This window comes from Alosa sapidissima, chromosome 10, assembly GCF_018492685.1.
Source record: "Alosa sapidissima isolate fAloSap1 chromosome 10, fAloSap1.pri, whole genome shotgun sequence".
Classification (NCBI taxonomy): domain Eukaryota; kingdom Metazoa; phylum Chordata; class Actinopteri; order Clupeiformes; family Clupeidae; genus Alosa; species Alosa sapidissima.
In genome coordinates this window covers 35,934,345-35,952,146 of record NC_055966.1, presented here as the reverse complement: position 1 = coordinate 35,952,146, position 17,802 = coordinate 35,934,345, and the positions used below count along the sequence as shown (strand labels likewise).

At 43.4% G+C, this 17,802-nt stretch overlaps 3 protein-coding genes across 4 annotated transcripts in view; 1 reads left to right on the top strand and 2 right to left on the bottom strand.

Moving 5' to 3' along the window:
- fam189b (family with sequence similarity 189 member B) overlaps positions 1 to 1,681 on the bottom strand; it is an 11,690-nt gene extending 10,009 nt beyond the window's left edge. The window contains exon 1 of the mRNA XM_042106774.1: positions 88 to 1,681. Within this exon, the coding sequence (XP_041962708.1) occupies positions 88 to 300 (213 nt within the window). The 5' untranslated portion in view covers positions 301 to 1,681. The remainder of the gene's footprint in view (positions 1 to 87) is intronic.
- A 3,160-nt stretch (positions 1,682 to 4,841) lies between these two features.
- On the bottom strand, positions 4,842 to 13,158 carry rab13 (RAB13, member RAS oncogene family). 2 transcript variants are annotated; one of them, XM_042106784.1, is made up of 8 exons: positions 13,111 to 13,158; positions 11,263 to 11,361; positions 9,903 to 9,963; positions 9,444 to 9,521; positions 8,686 to 8,775; positions 8,390 to 8,455; positions 8,035 to 8,085; positions 4,842 to 6,965 (listed from the first exon to the last, which is right to left on the bottom strand). In XM_042106784.1, the coding sequence occupies exons 1-8, from the start codon at positions 13,128 to 13,130 to the stop codon at positions 6,888 to 6,890; spliced, it is 543 nt and encodes a 180-aa protein (XP_041962718.1). In that variant the 5' UTR covers positions 13,131 to 13,158; the 3' UTR covers positions 4,842 to 6,887. The 2 variants fall into 2 exon arrangements, with proteins under 2 accessions (XP_041962718.1, XP_041962717.1); XM_042106783.1 differs by lacking the exon at positions 13,111 to 13,158 and adding an exon at positions 12,148 to 12,748 and having other exon boundaries at positions 11,263 to 11,323.
- On the top strand, positions 13,148 to 17,394 carry rps27.2 (ribosomal protein S27). Its single transcript, XM_042106791.1, has 4 exons — positions 13,148 to 13,279; positions 13,985 to 14,093; positions 16,400 to 16,510; positions 17,088 to 17,394. Exons 1-4 carry the CDS (start codon positions 13,274 to 13,276, stop codon positions 17,114 to 17,116), a joined length of 255 nt encoding a protein of 84 aa, XP_041962725.1. The 5' UTR covers positions 13,148 to 13,273; the 3' UTR covers positions 17,117 to 17,394.
- Positions 17,395 to 17,802: the final 408 nt, after the last annotated feature.

The window sequence follows — 17,802 nt, the reverse complement described above, 5'->3', positions numbered from 1 at the left end:
CTTCATGTTCACAATGCCACGATCATGAAAACAAACAGAGGCTAAAGTAGTACTATTAAAGAGATAGCGAAATAAAGTATAACTTACAAAGAAGCCAGCCCAGAAGGGTAAGGACTGACGAACCCGCGGAGAGGAGGTGAACGCCAAGCTGGTGAAGCTGAACGCCAGGACCATGGCCCCCAGACCCAGGTGACAGAGTCCCAGATAGAGCAGCAGGCGCGCGCTCCCACGTCGCCCTCCGGACAGAGCCCGGGATCCCGACACGGACACTACACTGCTGGATTCCGACGGTGATGGCATGGCTGTCAGGTCTTCCGAGCGCACCGCGGGGGATGTTCGAGAGCAAGTGTTGGGTAAGGAGATGCGGAGGACAAGAGGGATGACACACCGCTTGGGGGTAACCTCATGAGTTTCCAAGGCAAGTTTATGCAAAGTCCAGTGCGATAATCCAGCACTGATCTGATAACCATGGAAATACACAGTGGGCCTGGCGAAAGGTTGTCATTCCCCATCAATGTAGGCTATCGCTTAAGAATATTGTTTGAGTGAACCGATGTATTACACACGCTGCAGCAAGAGACAACGCAGTCACCTCGCGCATCGGTAGCCAACGAGTTCAACAGTTTAGACCTTTTCCCCCACCTTCTCAGCGCAGACTTCTACCACATGAGTTCAAACCCAAAACATAACGAACATGCGCTATGCTGTTAATGTTGTGTTTTCATCTGTCAGTGAATAGTGGGTCGCCACATCCTGCCACGGCCCTTCGTCTTCCATCAACCCCTTCTCCGCTCGTGCTTTCAGGCTGAGTGGCATTGCGGTAACGGGAGCCTTCTGCAGGCCGAGCCCTTGCAATTGCCTACACTATCTGCAGACAGTACTGGAAGGGCCTTTCATGCACTCCCGTTTTTCCCCGGTGGTTATCTCGCTGACACTTGGCATATAGGCTAGGCTACCTCTCGAACAGGACCGAAATCTGCGCAAAGCGTTCCACTCTGCTCCACTGTCCTCCAAGAGAAAGGTGTAGAATCACCAAGGTCCCGTTTGACAAGCGCTAAATGATGAGGACATGATCACAACATAGACGACAGTCAAATTGAGAGATGCTAATTCACTTACACTCTCCAAAACAACCAGCTTTGACGAGAATTCACCCTACACCGATGACGACAAATGTTAGCTACAAGTCCAGTGAAGGGGTGCTCTTGTTTGAAAGCATGATTCATAAATATGACATCTCCCATTTCGTCGGGGGCGTTTCGCGATGCTCCGTGCTGCTGTCCCCTCTCTCCTCCCCGCAGTCACGCGGACCCCCCGTCCTGTCCGTAAAGATCCCCGACATATGCCTCGCACTGCGTCGCTGGCTACGTCATCATCGCCAGACTCCGAGCATCACGTCCTGCTCCCTGTATCAGTCAACTGGCTCATCATCTACACACTCTCACTCGCATTAACCCACACAGACAGCAACATGAAAACACACGCGCGAGCTTTAGCATTCACTAGCCATACAATTCAGTTGAGTGGCTCAGTGACAGCAGGCTGGGTCTATCCTATTCTTCGCATGTGAGGATATACATTCAGTCGTGCAGCTTGCATGCTGGTCAACAAACATAAATCGCGAGAGCCCACACACGGGTCCCTTTCTGCCGCAGTCTTTGGGCAGGCGCGCGGTGCTGATGTTGCACAGGAGGGCCTGTAACCTAGCAACGAGCTCAGTGGCCCGTGGTGATCCAATCAGATCTCGTTTTACTGTAATAACGCTGAGTCCGGACAATCCAAGCTCAATCAATTAATCTCCTCATGCATAGACATTAGTCTATCTCTGGAGACCCAGAGAATGCCTCATAAATGCTCAAATAATTTTTTAAATGTGCTTATTGGATTATACTATCTTATGCCGACAACTTTTTCTAAACTGTACGCTACACACCATTTACTGTAGCCTGAATCTAAAGACAACAAATAGGCTATTTTATCCATTTACACTAACAATGTAGGTTATTAGAACCAAAGATTCTAGAGCTGTTCTAGAATCTTTGATTAGAACCACCATTGCCCAAAATCAGTTAGTAGGCTAGACCAGGGGTTCCCAAACTTTTCCACGACAAGGCCCCCCAAATACCACTAGGTTCTGGCCAAGGACCCCCTTGATGTGTTATTAAACCCATCGACAATACTACGGCAAATGTAAAAATACATTGAGCTAATCCTAATAATTATTTTAGCCACAAGCACTTCGCGATGGAGCATACAGTGTGTAAAAATTGTATTTGGGGCTTTCTGCTATAAGAAAGCTATCACTCTACTATTATTTTATAGACCCTTTCAAGAGAGTTCTATCATCAGCATCATATTAGCCCCACAAGGCTTCCGTTTTAACATTCCATATGTTATCTTAATGCAGAGGAAGTAGATTGGGAACCAAATAGAACGTTGCATTGTTTTTGTTTTTATTGTTGAAAGGGTCTATAAGTCATTATCATGGGAAATATAATGAACAGCTGTACTTGGATCAGGTTGATGAGGTGGCACAGTGGTGTCAATCTAACAGCTTGACACTGAATATCAATAAAACCAAGGAAATGGTAGTGGATTACAGAAGGCAGCAGCAGAACTACAGTTACACCCCACTAATGATCAGCGGGCAACCTGTAGAGAGAGTCACAAGTTTTAAATACCTTGGTGTCCACATTACTGAAGACTTAACATGGACTGTTAACACTCAATATGTTCTGAAAAAGTCCAGACAACGACTCTACTTCCTTCGTCAGCTAAGGAAATTCAAAGTTTCTACATCCATCATGAAGGCCTTCTACACTTCAGCGGTTGAGAGTGTTCTAACTGGTAGCATCATCACCTGGTATGGGAACTCCACAGTTAGAGATTGTAGTACTCTGCAGAGAGTAGTGCGCTCAGCTGAACGTACTATAAGAACTCAACTCCCTGCTCTACAAGATATCTATTCCAGAAGAGTACTCCTAAGAGCCCAAAAGATTCTGAAGGACTCTTCTCATCCTAACAATGGATTATTCCTACCGCTGAAATCAAGAAGACGCCTATGTAGTCACAAAGCCAGAACTGAGAGACTCAGGAGAAGTTTTTATCCCCAGGCCATCCGAACTCTGAACTCACACTATACTGACTTTGCACACATTCACTCCTCAGCACTCTCAAACATTTCCCAACTCTGAACTCACACTATACTGACTTTGCACTCATTCACTACTCAGCACTCATGACCCCCCCCCCCCCCCCCCACACACACACACACACACACCTACAAGACTTTTAGCACTTTTACATCCCTCTCCCTATGCTACAGACCTTTTATTTATTTTCTTATTTCATCACACGTCAAAACACACACACACACACACACACACACATATCTGACTTTCTCCAACTTTTGCACATCTCCATAGAACTTTTTATTTATTATTTTTGATTTCTCCTCCATCTACCCATGTCCTTGATTGCCTAGCCTTTCTGCCCCCCCCCCCAACCCCCACCCCCAACACACACACTTACATCATCACTGTCATCACTTCACATACATACAACACACTGCTTGCTACAGTAAGCCTCCTCTACATACTTGCTGCACACTGCCCCCCCCCCCTACATACACAGCACATTGTCTTCAGGATCTTCTCCAACACACATCCTCTACATACTTACAGCACACTGCCCCCACCTACCCACACACACACACTACACACACACACACACAGTCACTGCTCCACTCCCCTCCCGCCCACACACACATCTTCACTGTCATCACTCACATACATCATACATACAGTACTCTGCTTGCAATAGTAAGTCCCTGCCCCCCCCCCCCCCCCCCCACATACACAGCACATTATTTCATCAGGAAGCTTCTCCAACACACATCCCCAACATACTTACAGCACACTGCCCACACACACACACACACACACACAGTCACTGCTCCACTCCCCTCCCGCCCACACACACATCTTCACTGTCATCACTCACATACATCATACATCCAGTACTCTGCTTGCAATAGTAAGTCCCTGCCCCCCCCCCCCCTACATACACAGCACATTATTTCATCAGGAAGCTTCTCCAACACACATCCCCAACATACTTACAGCACACTGCCCCCCCCCCCCCCCCCCCCCAATACACAGCACATTGTCTCATGAGGAAGCTTCCCCAACACACATATTGCACACTGCCCTCTCCCCACATACACAGCACACTATCCCATCTCCCCTGTCATCCCCCCAACACACACACCAAGACCCCTGGCAGTTGGGTTAGCCCCTTGAGCCGTGGATCTGCCCAAGGTTTCTTCCTTGGTAAGGGAGTTTTTCCTTGCCCCTGTTGCTCTTGGGTGCTCCTTGTTGGTGCCCCCCACCCAATCCCAATCCTCCCCCACCTTTTTTATGCAGCCCTTGCCACTTAATCTACTAAACCCCTCTTCTACTGCACTCTTTACCCCCCCCCCATTAATGCCCAAATAGGCTGACACCAGACATAATTTCACTGCATTTCTTACTTCCAGTAACTATATGCATGTGACAATAAACTTCCTTGTATCCTTGTAATGTTCAGATATGCATCACATTATTATAATGGTATTGTAGAACAACCCTCATAGTAATAGGTATATTTAAAACATTTTCAAATGTATTTATTTGTTACTTTTATTTTTCCATCCAACTTGCTGAGGCCCCCCTGGCACCCCCTCACGGCCCCCGGCCCCCAATTTGAGAACCACTGGGCTAGACCAGAGCCTAAAAAGGTAATACCTCTATATGGCTCTGGGCTAGACATGTTAAACAAACACACAATAGAATATTCAACACTTATCATAACACTGTTTTTTTATTCAAAGCGGCATAAAAGACAGTCAGGATGTTTCATTGACCACCTGAGAAAGATTCATAAGTTCAATAAGAGTCAAGGGGAAACTGTTTCACACTCACAAACACACGTACACACACAGGACGATACAGTGTGTAAAAAACAAGCAGAAAATAGCAGTGCTGGTATCAATAAAGTCTGTTGTACAGCTAAAACCCAAGTCCAAATCTCTTCCTTTTCAACATTTACACTTTTCCCTTTCTTGCATCATTTTTATTCTCTCGTTCCATCCCCCTTTCATTTGTTCATCAACATATTTTCCCATGACAAGTTTGTAAACAGAATAAAACAAACCAGTTATCATTTTAAAAAAAATTCTCTGATCTCTGTGTTATTTGTACAAAGGTGCCATTTGTTCATAAAAACAAACAAACAAACACACACACACAACACTTTGTATCATCTTTGCGGAGGAACCACAATATCTCTAGCAGTAAGTGTGCAGTACCAACAAAGGAGGTGCCATCACAGCAGGTGAGAGACAGTAAACAGGCAGTCATTCAGACAGGTGAAAAGATCGCTCTTTGTAGATCTCTCTGGAACACCTGATCTGGAGACAGATGACAAGTCTATGCTTGTGCAGAGTTACCTCATAACAGGCAACCAGTCCAACCATACGCCTTTACAAACTTACACACATGTGCATGTGCGCATCACCCACACACGCACACACACGCGCACACACACACACACACACACACACACACACAAACACACACAAACACACACAAACACACAAACCTCTAAAAGAAAGGGAAAGTGAACTTGTTTCTGGGGGACTGTGTGTGTGTGTGTGTGTGTGTGTGTGTGTGTGTGTGTGTGTGTGTGTGTGTGTGTGTGTCTCTGTGTGTGTGTGTGTGTGTGTGCATCATTAACCGGGTGTCCATTGTTATGGTAATCCCCATGTTCAAGAGCAAGATGCTCTTCACTCACAGACCAACTCCTCTACACTGTAGTGTGAACCTAGTGTTCAAATCTCTACTGCAATACAGCCATTGGATCTAAACTTTTTACAAATAAAAAAAGTACACGTATGCAAAAATGTCCATCTAAACCTCACTGCACCACATGCTGAATCATGAAGGCACTTCCATAAGTCCCTACCTAACTTCCATAAGTCCCAACATAACCGCTCGCTGACAGTCTATTTCCTGAAAGGTCTGTTTTAGCTGCAAGATGTAATGTGGAACGTTCTCTTGAGAAATGGCTATTCCCAGTATTCCCAGTACTGTTTACTGAGCTTCATAGGGTATTGATTGTACCGAATCAAAAGTTGCACGGACAACCTTTTTTGTTTGTTTTTGAAAGTTGAGTGATTATCTTATTCACAGAGCTAGCAATATGGCTCCTCCGTCTCAGTCTGAGTGTGTGATTTCCCTGCTAACACTGTTAAACATACCCCCTGATCGGCTAGCTCAGACAGCCAACTGCAGGATCTGTTTTACTATAGTATCCTTGGGACTGATCTAATTAGTTTCAATGTAATTTTGGTCAACAACTGTTAGCATTGACCGAGCCCCTGGCAACCCCTGTGGACAGCTTCCAGCAGAACGAATGCAGTGAAAACATGAGGAATTAGATGACATACGTATACGTTTGTCTGCAGGAATGTCTTTTTTTTCTTTCCCTCGTTCACTAATTAGAACTATTAACATGGCTCATCGGATTTACACTGCAGCCTGTACGTATTTCAGCCTTCCACATATAAACCAATACTCTTCCTGATTCCTACTGCAAGCATTGTTTTTCTCAAAGGACTGGACTTGGAATGTTATACAGCATTCATCATAAAAAATATTAACAGTAACCTCTAGACAATGCTATCTGCTGTAGAACAAGACCAGCAACCAATTAAAAACTTTGCCAGGCCAGTAGCACTCTCTTACTTTCTCTGCACATTCTGTTTCCCCTCATTTCTCTCATCCTCTTTTTCCATTCTTCAACTTTTCTGTCTTTCACCCCCTTCCTCCCTCTCTCTCCTCTGTCGTTTAAATGAGGAGGCACTTGGAGGAGGACTTGGTTTTGGCTTCTGGAGTTGTCAGCTTCACCTCCCTTCCTGTCGGCCCCTGGAATGAACAGAATAACAATACACTATAAGTCTACATTCACGTGAAGGCATTTCAAAGCACTGAAAAATATATATAGAAATATATTTATATCTATTCTTTTATTTATGATCAGTGACACTGTTGTTGAGTTGTACTATTTGATTTATGTTTATTTAATGAAAACAGGCAAGCTGCAGTTTGATTTGTGAAGGTGGACTTCACTGTATTGGCATCTGAACTCTTTACTCAGTACTATTTGCCCATTTATAATGTTCCAATGTAAGTAAAAAAGAAAAAAAGAATCTTGTAAATGTACAAGACATTTTACATGGGATAAACAAGTAAACTTTCAGAGGCAAGTATGATGACATCTACACTCCCCTAAGAGTGAATGAGTGAATTACAAGTCAGGTGAGGTACTTTGCATCTATTTTTGGATCACAAGGACTACATTTCCATTTATTCATTTAGCAGACACTTTTATCCATTTATCCAAAGATAAACAAAAATGAAGAATAACATTCAACTACTAGAGGTTGAGTGTGCACTGCAGAAGTTTAAGTATAGTCAAAGTGTAGTCCAAGGAGATACGTAACACTCAACTAGAGGTTGAGAGTGCACTGCAGAAGTTTAAGTATAGTCAAAGTGTAGTCCAAGGAGATACGCAACACTCAACTAGAGGTTGAGAGTGCACTGCAGAAGTTTAAGTATAGTCAAAGTGTAGTCCAAGGAGATACGTAACACTCAACTAGAGGTTGAGTGTGCACTGCAGAAGTTTAAGTATAGTCAAAGTGTAGTCCAAGGAGATACGTAACACTCAACTAGAGGTTGAGTGTGCACTGCAGAAGTTTAAGTATAGTCAAAGTGTAGTCCAAGGAGATAATGGTAGAAGAAAAAGAAGGAGGTAGAGGAGGGAAGAAAAGGAATTGCATGGTAGGTGCACCGAAGGACAACAAAGTCATTGTACATAACATGAACACCTAGAAATATAAAAAAAGGGAAAAGAAACAGAGTGCAAAACACACAGAAACCAGACAAAAATGAACAGAATTGCTGAACTGGGTGAGTCCCTTAGGTGCTTACTGACCGGTTTCTTGCTTGACTTCAGCAAAATGTCGCGAGCCAGTGAAAGAAAGGACTGGAAAGGTGGTGAAGGACATTGAGGGATTGAGGGGATGAGAGAGAGGGAGGGAGAGAGAGAGACAAAGAGAGATTAATTCAATCATACATTTAATTTCTACATTTCAAAACAGGAAACTAATATTGGCGTTGATAAGATTTCTGTCTGCTTTTTTAAAAAACAAATTGTGAGTATGACCCAGGACACCAACTGTGGACGTAGAGAGAGAGAGAGAGAGAGAGAGAGAGAGAGAGAGAGAGAGAGAGAGAGACAGAGGGAGAGAGAGAGAGAGAGAGAGAGAACTAGAGATGTTTTTTCTTACCTCTTCCACATTAATGCTGGACTTGGCACTTGTCTCAAAGAACCGAATCCCATGATCCTTTGCCAGCTGCACAGAAAGTCCAAGTGGAGTGAGACATGGTTTTTTCCACTATTCACATGGTATAGGGTACGTTTCTATCGTGTGTGTGAATGAGGTCACACTAACATAGCTCATTTGACATATTAAAAACTGGTCAACTAGCTACAGTGACATTGACATTTCCACAAACATTCACCCTCACCAGGCCGTAACCACAAGCGAGCAACTGAACAGGACGTGTAATTGTGTGTACTAACTTTTTCGCCCACTTCCTTGGACACTTTCCGCTTCGCCTCAATGTCACACTTGTTGCCCAGCAGCATGCGGCTCACCCCTGATGATGCATTCTGGGTAAAAAAAAGACAGCAGTGCATGGGGATGAGGCTTTAGTTCCTCCTGATCCTCCACTGCATACAGAGAGCTCCTCTGTGTGTGACCCAGGGTCTGTCCTACTAGACCACAGTCCTGAGTCAACTTCTCTTCATGCACAACATGACACTTAAACTCCGTCCGCACTAATCGGGCCGACATGAAAGTCAGACACGGTCAGTGAAAGAGCGCCACAGAAATACAGATTTGGGATCAGTTATGCATTTGGGATTATTGGCTGAGTTAAATATTAACAAGGACTTTCCTGACCCAGGACTTTCCCCAAGGATTGTCTGGCAAATAAAATAACAGACGTGCATACACAAGAGGGAGAATGAAAGGCAGAGTGCTCTTGACAGGAATCGTACATGCATACTGTAATTTCCCAACTATTAGCCCAAGCGTTTATACATTGATTTTGCAAAATTTCTGTGTAGTTGTGCAGTGCAGTTAATATGGTACTAATTTATTTCTTTTAACTTGCATAAAACACTGGCCTGCAGCTTATACACAATGCAACTAATACACAGGAAATTACTGTATGTTTTTTACAAAATGTTACCAATTAACTCATAAATATTTCCAAACCATAACAAAACATGACGTCCACTAAATCAGTGAGGGTGTATGTTGCAGTCCCACCTACCTCTTTGATGCTCTTCATCCAGTTCTGAATGTTCTCATAGGATTTCTCGTCAGTGATGTCATACACCAAGATGATGCCCTGGAAAGGGAAGAAGATTAGACATTAGATCCTGAGTGTGTGTGTGTGTGTGTGTGTGTGTCTATCTGTCTGTCTGTGTACAAGTATCTGCAAGTGTTTATGTGGGCATTGAGTCATGGTTTTGTCACCACAGTGAACAGGAAATGTTCTTCCAAAGGAGACCCCCTATGTGTGTGTGTGTGAGTGTGTGTGTGTGTGTTCTTCCAAAGCGGTATGTGTGTGTGCGCGTGTGTGTGTGTGTGTGTGTGTGTTCTTCCAAAGCGGTCTGTGTGTGTTCTTCCAAAGCAGTCTGTGTGTGTGTGTGTGTGTGTGTGTGTGTGTTCTTCCAAAGCAGTCTGTGTGTGTGTGTGTGTGTGTGTGTGTGTGTGTCTAAACACTCACCATTGCTCCTCTGTAGTAGGCTGTGGTTATGGTTTTAAACCTCTCTTGTCCTGCTGTGTCCCTGAAAGCAAAGTGCCATCACACAGTCAGAAAGCCCCTCAAGGGCGGCATACGGACGCATCTGAACCACAGACGAGCAAGTCATTCACTTTGAGACACCCAATGAACAAGTCTTTTCCCCAATGAACAGAAGTGTTGATATTCAGTTAGCAATGTGCCATTGGATTTGTGGTTAAATGGAAGATTGCCTAACCTATGGATTCAGGTGATGTTGGTGTGTGCTGACGTTTGAATTCTCAAGACATGACTGGAGAGTCAACTCTGGCCAAGTGACATTCTCTGGCATTATTCACTTATTTTCTCACTCACACACACACACACACGCACGCACACACACACACACACACACACACACACACACACACACACACACACACACACACACACACACGCACACACACACGCACACACACACACACACACACACACACACACACACACACACACACACACACACACACACACACACACACACACACACGATCATGACTAAGACTATTTCCCAGACACTGCTAATTCCAAGTAAGTCCAATGTCTAACAGTATTGATGTCACATTAAAGATAGAAAATCTGAGTGTGTACTGTACTGTACAGTACAGTCCTGCTGATACACTGATATATAATGGCATGCAACTTACCCCTATGGGACATATGGGATCATATGTACATCTGTTATATCATGTGTTACATAAAATCAACCCTCAACGGTGTTCTCATTTAGATTTCTATAGCATCTGCCTCTATACAACCAAAGTGGAATGCTAGGATTTCCGTTGGATGATGTCTGATTATCCTGAAGCATTTTATTCTTAGATTAAAAGTTTTTTTTTCAATGGGGATTTTGTTTGCTTTTAAACTAGGACTGGGCTTACTCCTTGTATGGGACACTAGACCTACATGTCAGAAATAAATACAGAAGAGCACTATGTGGTTATATTAAAGTAGACAAAAGGCAAAATGTGAAATTCTTCATATCATTTCTGCAGTCATTTATACAAGTGTTATCAGTCAAGTCAAGTCAAGTCAGTTTTATGTAGTATAGCGCATTTAACATGCACAGAGTGCAACTCAAAGCGCTCCACATACAAGACACTGACACAAGCCAAAAGTCAATAAGACAAAAGATGCCGGACGGAGCGGCGTAGTCGCCAGTGTACCCGTGATACCAAGACATGACAAAAACATATAAAAAATAACAATAACAAATAACAATAAATAACAAATGAGTTCTGAGTGATACCCTGTGGGCATTGCAATGGCAAGGCACTGAAGCAAGGCTGAAGGAGAGGCATCATCTTACCAGACTTGCAGTTTCACCTTTTTCCCATCCACATCTATGGTCTTTACTTTAAAGTCAATGCCTGAATGGGTACAGGGGACAAGAGAAGATTGAGGGGCACTAGAAACGAGAAAGTGTAATTCATGATTAAAAACAGAGAGAAAACAAATGCAATGGAATGCACACAGGAAGAGAGAGAGAGAGAGAGAGAGAGCAAGCCTACAGGAAGGAAGGACAGAGGGTTAACTCCTCAAATGGCTCAGATTTAGGTCATGCCAATTATAATGTCCTGGTCTGCTCTGCAGAGCAAGGAAACCCAAGGCACAATATTGTGACAAAGCCCTCAGCAGTTTGGCTGTGGCGACGTTGACATCCTCCGTCGTTTGTGTGTGACTTTTCAGGGAGGGCAAGCAGAGAAAGGGAAAGAGAGGGGGAGGAGGATAGCAGAGGGAAGGGGGGGGGGGGGGTCTTTTTGAAGACCTGGGTGAATGCACTGAATGCCAGTGTGTTCTAACATGATTTGAAGCTCAGAGGAAGGGGGGGGGCAGAGGGGGAGATGAGAAAGATCTTTAGTGGTGATATATGAGGGCGGGGGTGAATAAGCTGGAACGCATTGAGGGAGTGGAAGGGGGAATGAGGGATGGAGGAGGAGAAGAGACAAACAGAACCATAACAAAAAAGAGGATGAATTGTAGGTCAGACAGAGATCTGTGTATAAATAAAGCAGGGGTTGGAATGAAGTGACGTGAAGACCAGCTAGTGCTGACATGAACAAGAGAAGACACAATCAGAAAAAGCTGTTAAGCTTCTGGTTTAACCTGACGTTTACCTGGCACCAATAAAACTGTAGGCTAAAGTAAAAAAGCCCTCACCCTTTTAAAACAAAACCCAATTCAATAAGCCTACCGATTGTTGATATGTAGGTTGAATTAAAATTGTCCTCCGCAAATCGGATGATGAGGCAGGTTTTCCCAACTCCACTATCTCCTATGAGTAATAATTTAAAGAGGAAGTCGTATTTCTTCGCCATAACTTCAACGATGTTCGAAGACAGCAAATGTATGATGAGCAAAGTCCAGATTAAATTGCTCCTCACTGAAATGACAAGTGACAACTGCTCTGGTCGTCAAGAAAGTTTCTCCCCGTGCTTATATCTCTTGCTGTCCTGTTGCAGATATCCCTTTTTACATCGGTAAACCCGTTGTTCTCCAAACTTATCCAAGTATGAGAAAATAACCAGCCGGAAAGTAGCCCAAAACTCAACGCAATCCAGGCTCTGGGTGCCTCAAGTCCGCATTTCAGAATTTAAATGAATGACGATGACAAGTATAAGGAAATAAGAAATGTTCTCTCTTGTAGGCCTTTAAACGCTTATCCATGCACGACCTGTTTAGCAAAAAAACTTTTCTTGTCCCAAGTTCCTGGGGTGAGGGCTACGTAGAACGGGCGACGTTGGAGCTTTGGATACGCTCTGCCTGCATGGGAGTGGAAGAGAGGGAGAGAGAAATCGACCAAAATATCTGTCACTAGAGGGCGCGTACTCACGTTGGCAAAGTTGTTTTACAATGTTGCAATTTTAACGATGTGCGTTCGAAAGCATCTAGCTTTGACACAACGTGGGCAAAAGAGAGAATAGATGAATGGAATAACGAATGATCATGAGGTTGACCTTTGCCATTTTCCTGTCATCTTGTGATTATCTTAAAAAAAAAAATAGTTATGTGTGAACATTTATGGCCGTATCCTATGTTATGAAATCTAAGCCTATAGCCGTAGACTAGGTGCATGTTAATATCGTCTGCTTATGAAGACATCTATGCGATGCTGTAAACACGCATTGTTTGCCTAAAATTAGATAAAAACTCTCACACCGTGGACCTCACAAACATGGATCCCAGCTTCTCCAGTTTTGATTCACTCGACGTAAACATGCCTTCTAAATCACTTCCTGCCCCTGCGAGTCAACCCGTTCATATTTGCTATCTGTTTCCGGTTTGCCTTCCTTTTCGGCTACGGCTCCAAACTCGCCAACATGCCTGTAAGTACGCCCCTGGAAGTATTAAATGAATTTAATTGTCAACGAAGGTAGTATTCCACAGATCGCGTATATAGACTGGTGTGTCAGAATTTTGCGGACAAGTTTGTGTGTTTGTAATGTTTACCTTTGCAATATAGACAGTTCTAAATCGAAAGAATGTCTCCGAGCGCGTGGTGTTATGAGTACTGACCTGTTTTGACAAGATGGCGGCGCGCAGGTAAATAGAAAGCATGAGAATGAACATTTAGTAGTATACAGAGAATTTATATTGATTGCTTCCTCTGGATCTTTCCTGGTCTCAACTTGAGCGTGTAGGCTATTTCCCGGCTAATGATCGGGGACAATACGTCTGCAGGGTGGATCAAATGGTCTAAAGCCATGCTAGAGCTAACGTTAGCAAGTTATTTCCGTCACCAACGTTACTTTCCTAAATGACACTAGTCAGACTCGAGAAAGATTGGATATGACGTAGACTGTTAACCTAGTTGTCTTGGTTGATTAATTAAATTAGTTTGCGTGTTCTTGTTACTGTAAGTGTTGCACGTTAACGTGATCGGTCATTGTTCGTGTCTGCTCGAACCTTGTTATTGGCCTATGGGGCCCGTTAATGGTGTATCTTCTGTTGTTAGGTGCTGCACTACTGGCTTTGACGCATACTATTAACTATACACACCACATTTATTCCTCTGTCACTATCTCTTACAGCTTGCTAAAGACTTGTTGCACCCAACTCCCGAGGAGGAGAAGAGGAGGCACAAGAAGAAACGTCTCGTGCAGAGTCCTAACTCCTACTTCATGGACGTCAAATGTCCAGGTGAGTTGAAGCCCTTCTATTCTTTACGCGTTTGAATATAGGGGCGTATTGACTAATATTTGGTTTGAAGTTGGTATGAGATGTTCCTCATGTAATCAGATAGGGTGTAATATCCAACAGCTACATTGATGTCGTTTGCTATTGACTTGTGTAGTACATTTGGAGAATAAGCTGTGAACTGATTAAGTATTTTGTTTGCTTTAGACTCTGGATCCTAGAGAATGGGGAAGTTGGTGTGGTCCTTAGGATTTTGGTGGGAAGGTTGCAGACTGTTGGATTAAGCATCCAAGTTTTCTGATGTCATATGCAGAAAGCCGCTTGGTGTTGTGGTGGCGGTGGTGTGGCGCACTGTTGATTTTGCGGTGTGTTGGTTGGTCTCGCTGCCAGCGCTGCTCAGGATTACATTCAGAGAGCTAACAGGACAAGCTGCATTAAGGGCTTAACATGGCAATCACCAAAATGCCAGTGACCGTACTCATCATGAATGTCATTGTATGCTGCATTGCATGCAGTATTGTGTTGGGTCTGTGGATGCATTTGCCATTGTGTTCCCCCTGCCACGCTACCAATCTGATAGCAGTTGAGTGCAGGCTGCACTGCTGCTCTGGCTCCATGTCGTGATGTGGCATATCCACCTCCACGATAGATAGATAGATACTTTATTGATCCCCAGGGGAAATTCAAGTACTCACATTTGGTAGTATCTGCTCTTGATCCATTGAGGCATTAGGCAGATGATGCATACAGTGACTGGTATCATCGGCTTCTCACAATGGTTGATTATGTTGTCACAGATTTTTGTTGTCATGAATGTTTACAACATTATGTAGTCAGATTTTGTTCATATGGGCAACTCCATTAAGACTGACTTTACAAATCAGAGTTTATTTTTTATAGTACAGCTACCCTGGTATTTTGTACTAATGGCGAGTGGCTGTGCTAAAGGCAAGTCTAAGGGCCCGTCCCAATACCTCCCCTACCCCGAGATTTTTGCCCTAACCCTCGTTTTTGCACGTGCACGTGTAGGGCTAGGGTGTCCCATTACTTTAGGGTGCAAGGGGAAGTGCTATTTTCCCCTTAAAATCAACCCTCAAAATATAGCCAGGACCGATGCAGGCTTAAAACGAAGTGGGAGATGAAATTACCCAGGATACCGTGCGAGCTCAGCTAGCCGGCCAGATTTGTCATATATTTTCACAAATAAGTATATTAAAATTTCGAAATATGTTGAAATATGTTTGATGCATATCTGATGGACTGTTGAGTTTTGAACACTAATGTTAGAAAATATCTCACGACACTATCTGACGATGTTCATGATATCTGCTGAGTGCTTTTGAGAGAGTCTGCCCATCAAATAACGTTATATATCTGATTCTGATCTGGGTAGTTTCGTCAATATTTAAGGTGTGTGTTCTGGCATTCACATGAACACTAATATCTTTGTTGATTAACCAGACGTAGATAAACCAGCACAGCCCACACAATGACCGCTGGAATGGTCTTCAGCTATATTCCTGGTGCTCTGGTGGGATTTTGGAGAATGTGTGTATACTGTCAGAGAGAAACATAATTGAAGATGAAATTATGTTTTTTTTTTTTTTTTCATATCAAGTGATGGACATTGATGCCTTGTAATAGATACCAGCAATCACCAAAAGTGTGTGTTGTGTAGTCACACATTGTCCATCCTCTGGTATTATTCAGAATGTTTTCTATGCTAGTAGGATGTACCCTTCTGGTTTGAGATGCAGTGACATGGTATCAGTGCAACAGAAGCAAAGAATAACTCCAAAAGGGAAAGCTTCACTTATTCTCATCAGCAGCACCTCGGGGAAGGAATAACCAGGCTGAATCAGAATTGGTTGGTCTCTATTGTAACTTCTGAGGGTGCTGCAGGTGGGATTAAAGAACTTGTTTGGTTTTTGATGAGTTGTGACACCAGACACGGTTTGGGATGGAGTAAATATCAGTTTTCTGTTTGTTATTTATGTAATGCGTACTTTAGAAACTCATTTATGAGAATGTGAACAGAGCCATGAAGACATCTGCTGCTGTTTTGCTTTTCATAAGCGACCAACTGGGAGGTCGTGTAAGGACTGGTGGTTGCTAGGCTGTTGCTAGGGTAGATGAAGGTGGTCTCTCTTCCTTTGATGAATTTTAATGCAACATTTCCCAGACTCCATATCTCTCTAGTTTGCTAAGAGCAAAGCCATGAGTAATGCTTTGGGTTCCCTCTGAAGTGGGTTTAAAAGCTCTGTGTGTCCTCTCCTTCTAATCCCCCCCCCCCCCTCTCTCTCTCCCAGGATGCTATAAGATCACTACAGTGTTCAGCCATGCGCAGACAGTAGTGTTGTGTGTGGGGTGCTCCACAGTACTCTGCCAGCCCACTGGGGGAAAAGCACGTCTAACGGAGGGTAAGATCTCAACATTACACACGCACGCTCGTATGCACGTACACGCACACACGTACGTACGTACACACACAGTCAGTGATCAGGAGTTGTTATGCAGAGGATACAGCTTGGATCTCTGCTCCTTGCCCCTCCCCCGGCTCCCTTGTGGTCTGGCTCGGTGTTGTTGTTATCGTCCGCAGTTAGAATCTATTTTTCTGCCAAATGTATTTGGGGAACCACAGTGTAGTCTTGTTGACTATTTTGAGTGTGAACTAGAGAACCTGGCCGTTCTATAAGCTGGGGAACGTCACTGGGTTCATATTTAAAAAGCTGTGGGCTCCTATAATGTCTGCGTGGAAGTGTCCTTTATAAATACATTACTATAAAATCAGTTAAAAGGGTTGCTATGTAGATTCATTTCTGTCATGCCAGAAGTCAAATGGATTCTCATGACCTATTGGGCATTTCTCCTGGTCATATTAATGTAATATTTTTTTCCTCCTTTAAACTACAGAGCATGTTGTGTCTCTTCTGCACTGGCATTAATTACATTACTTTCTAGTAGTAAAACATACATTACTGTTTTCCTTCATTATAGGATGCTCATTTAGGAGAAAGCAGCACTAGCCTCTCCCCAACAATTCTGGTTGGAGGAGGAGAGACTGGATTGGACGATGAGCGGTTCAGTGTCTTGGCCCTGGATCCTGGATGAGAGCATCCCTCTTAGCTAAGGCGAGGCATGGTGGAGATGCGGCCAAATGCAGAGAAAAGAAGACGGAAAGATGAAATGAGTTCTCGCTCCCTGTGAGCCGGGGGGATCGTGTATGAGACTAAACAAGATTCACTGGAACATCCCATCTCCAACCCTGCCTCTCTAAAGTTAAATAAAGTTATGTCTTTCGTTATATTGTAGCATGGGTTGTTTTTTTGGCATTTTTCAGCTTCATTTAACTTAATCAGGTGTTTCACTAGTGTGTTACTCACCTGGTAATAAGTTTGCAGATAATATCTAAAATCTACACTAGGCCTAGAGATTGTATCTTAAAATTATTCATAACATAGGGAGGTTTTCAGGTGGCTTATTAGACTGACACGAAAAAACAATTTAATCAAATCCTGAAGGTACGTTATGCAGCCAGTAATGAGACTAATGAAGAGTATAGTTGTGCTCATAAATTTACACACCTTGGCAGAATTTCTCAAATGTATACCATTCTTTGACCGTGGTCAGGCAAAACATTACTTTTATTTGAATGGAATTCAAATGAAACCATAAGGCATCACAGAAACAAAACAGCAATAATAAAAAAGAG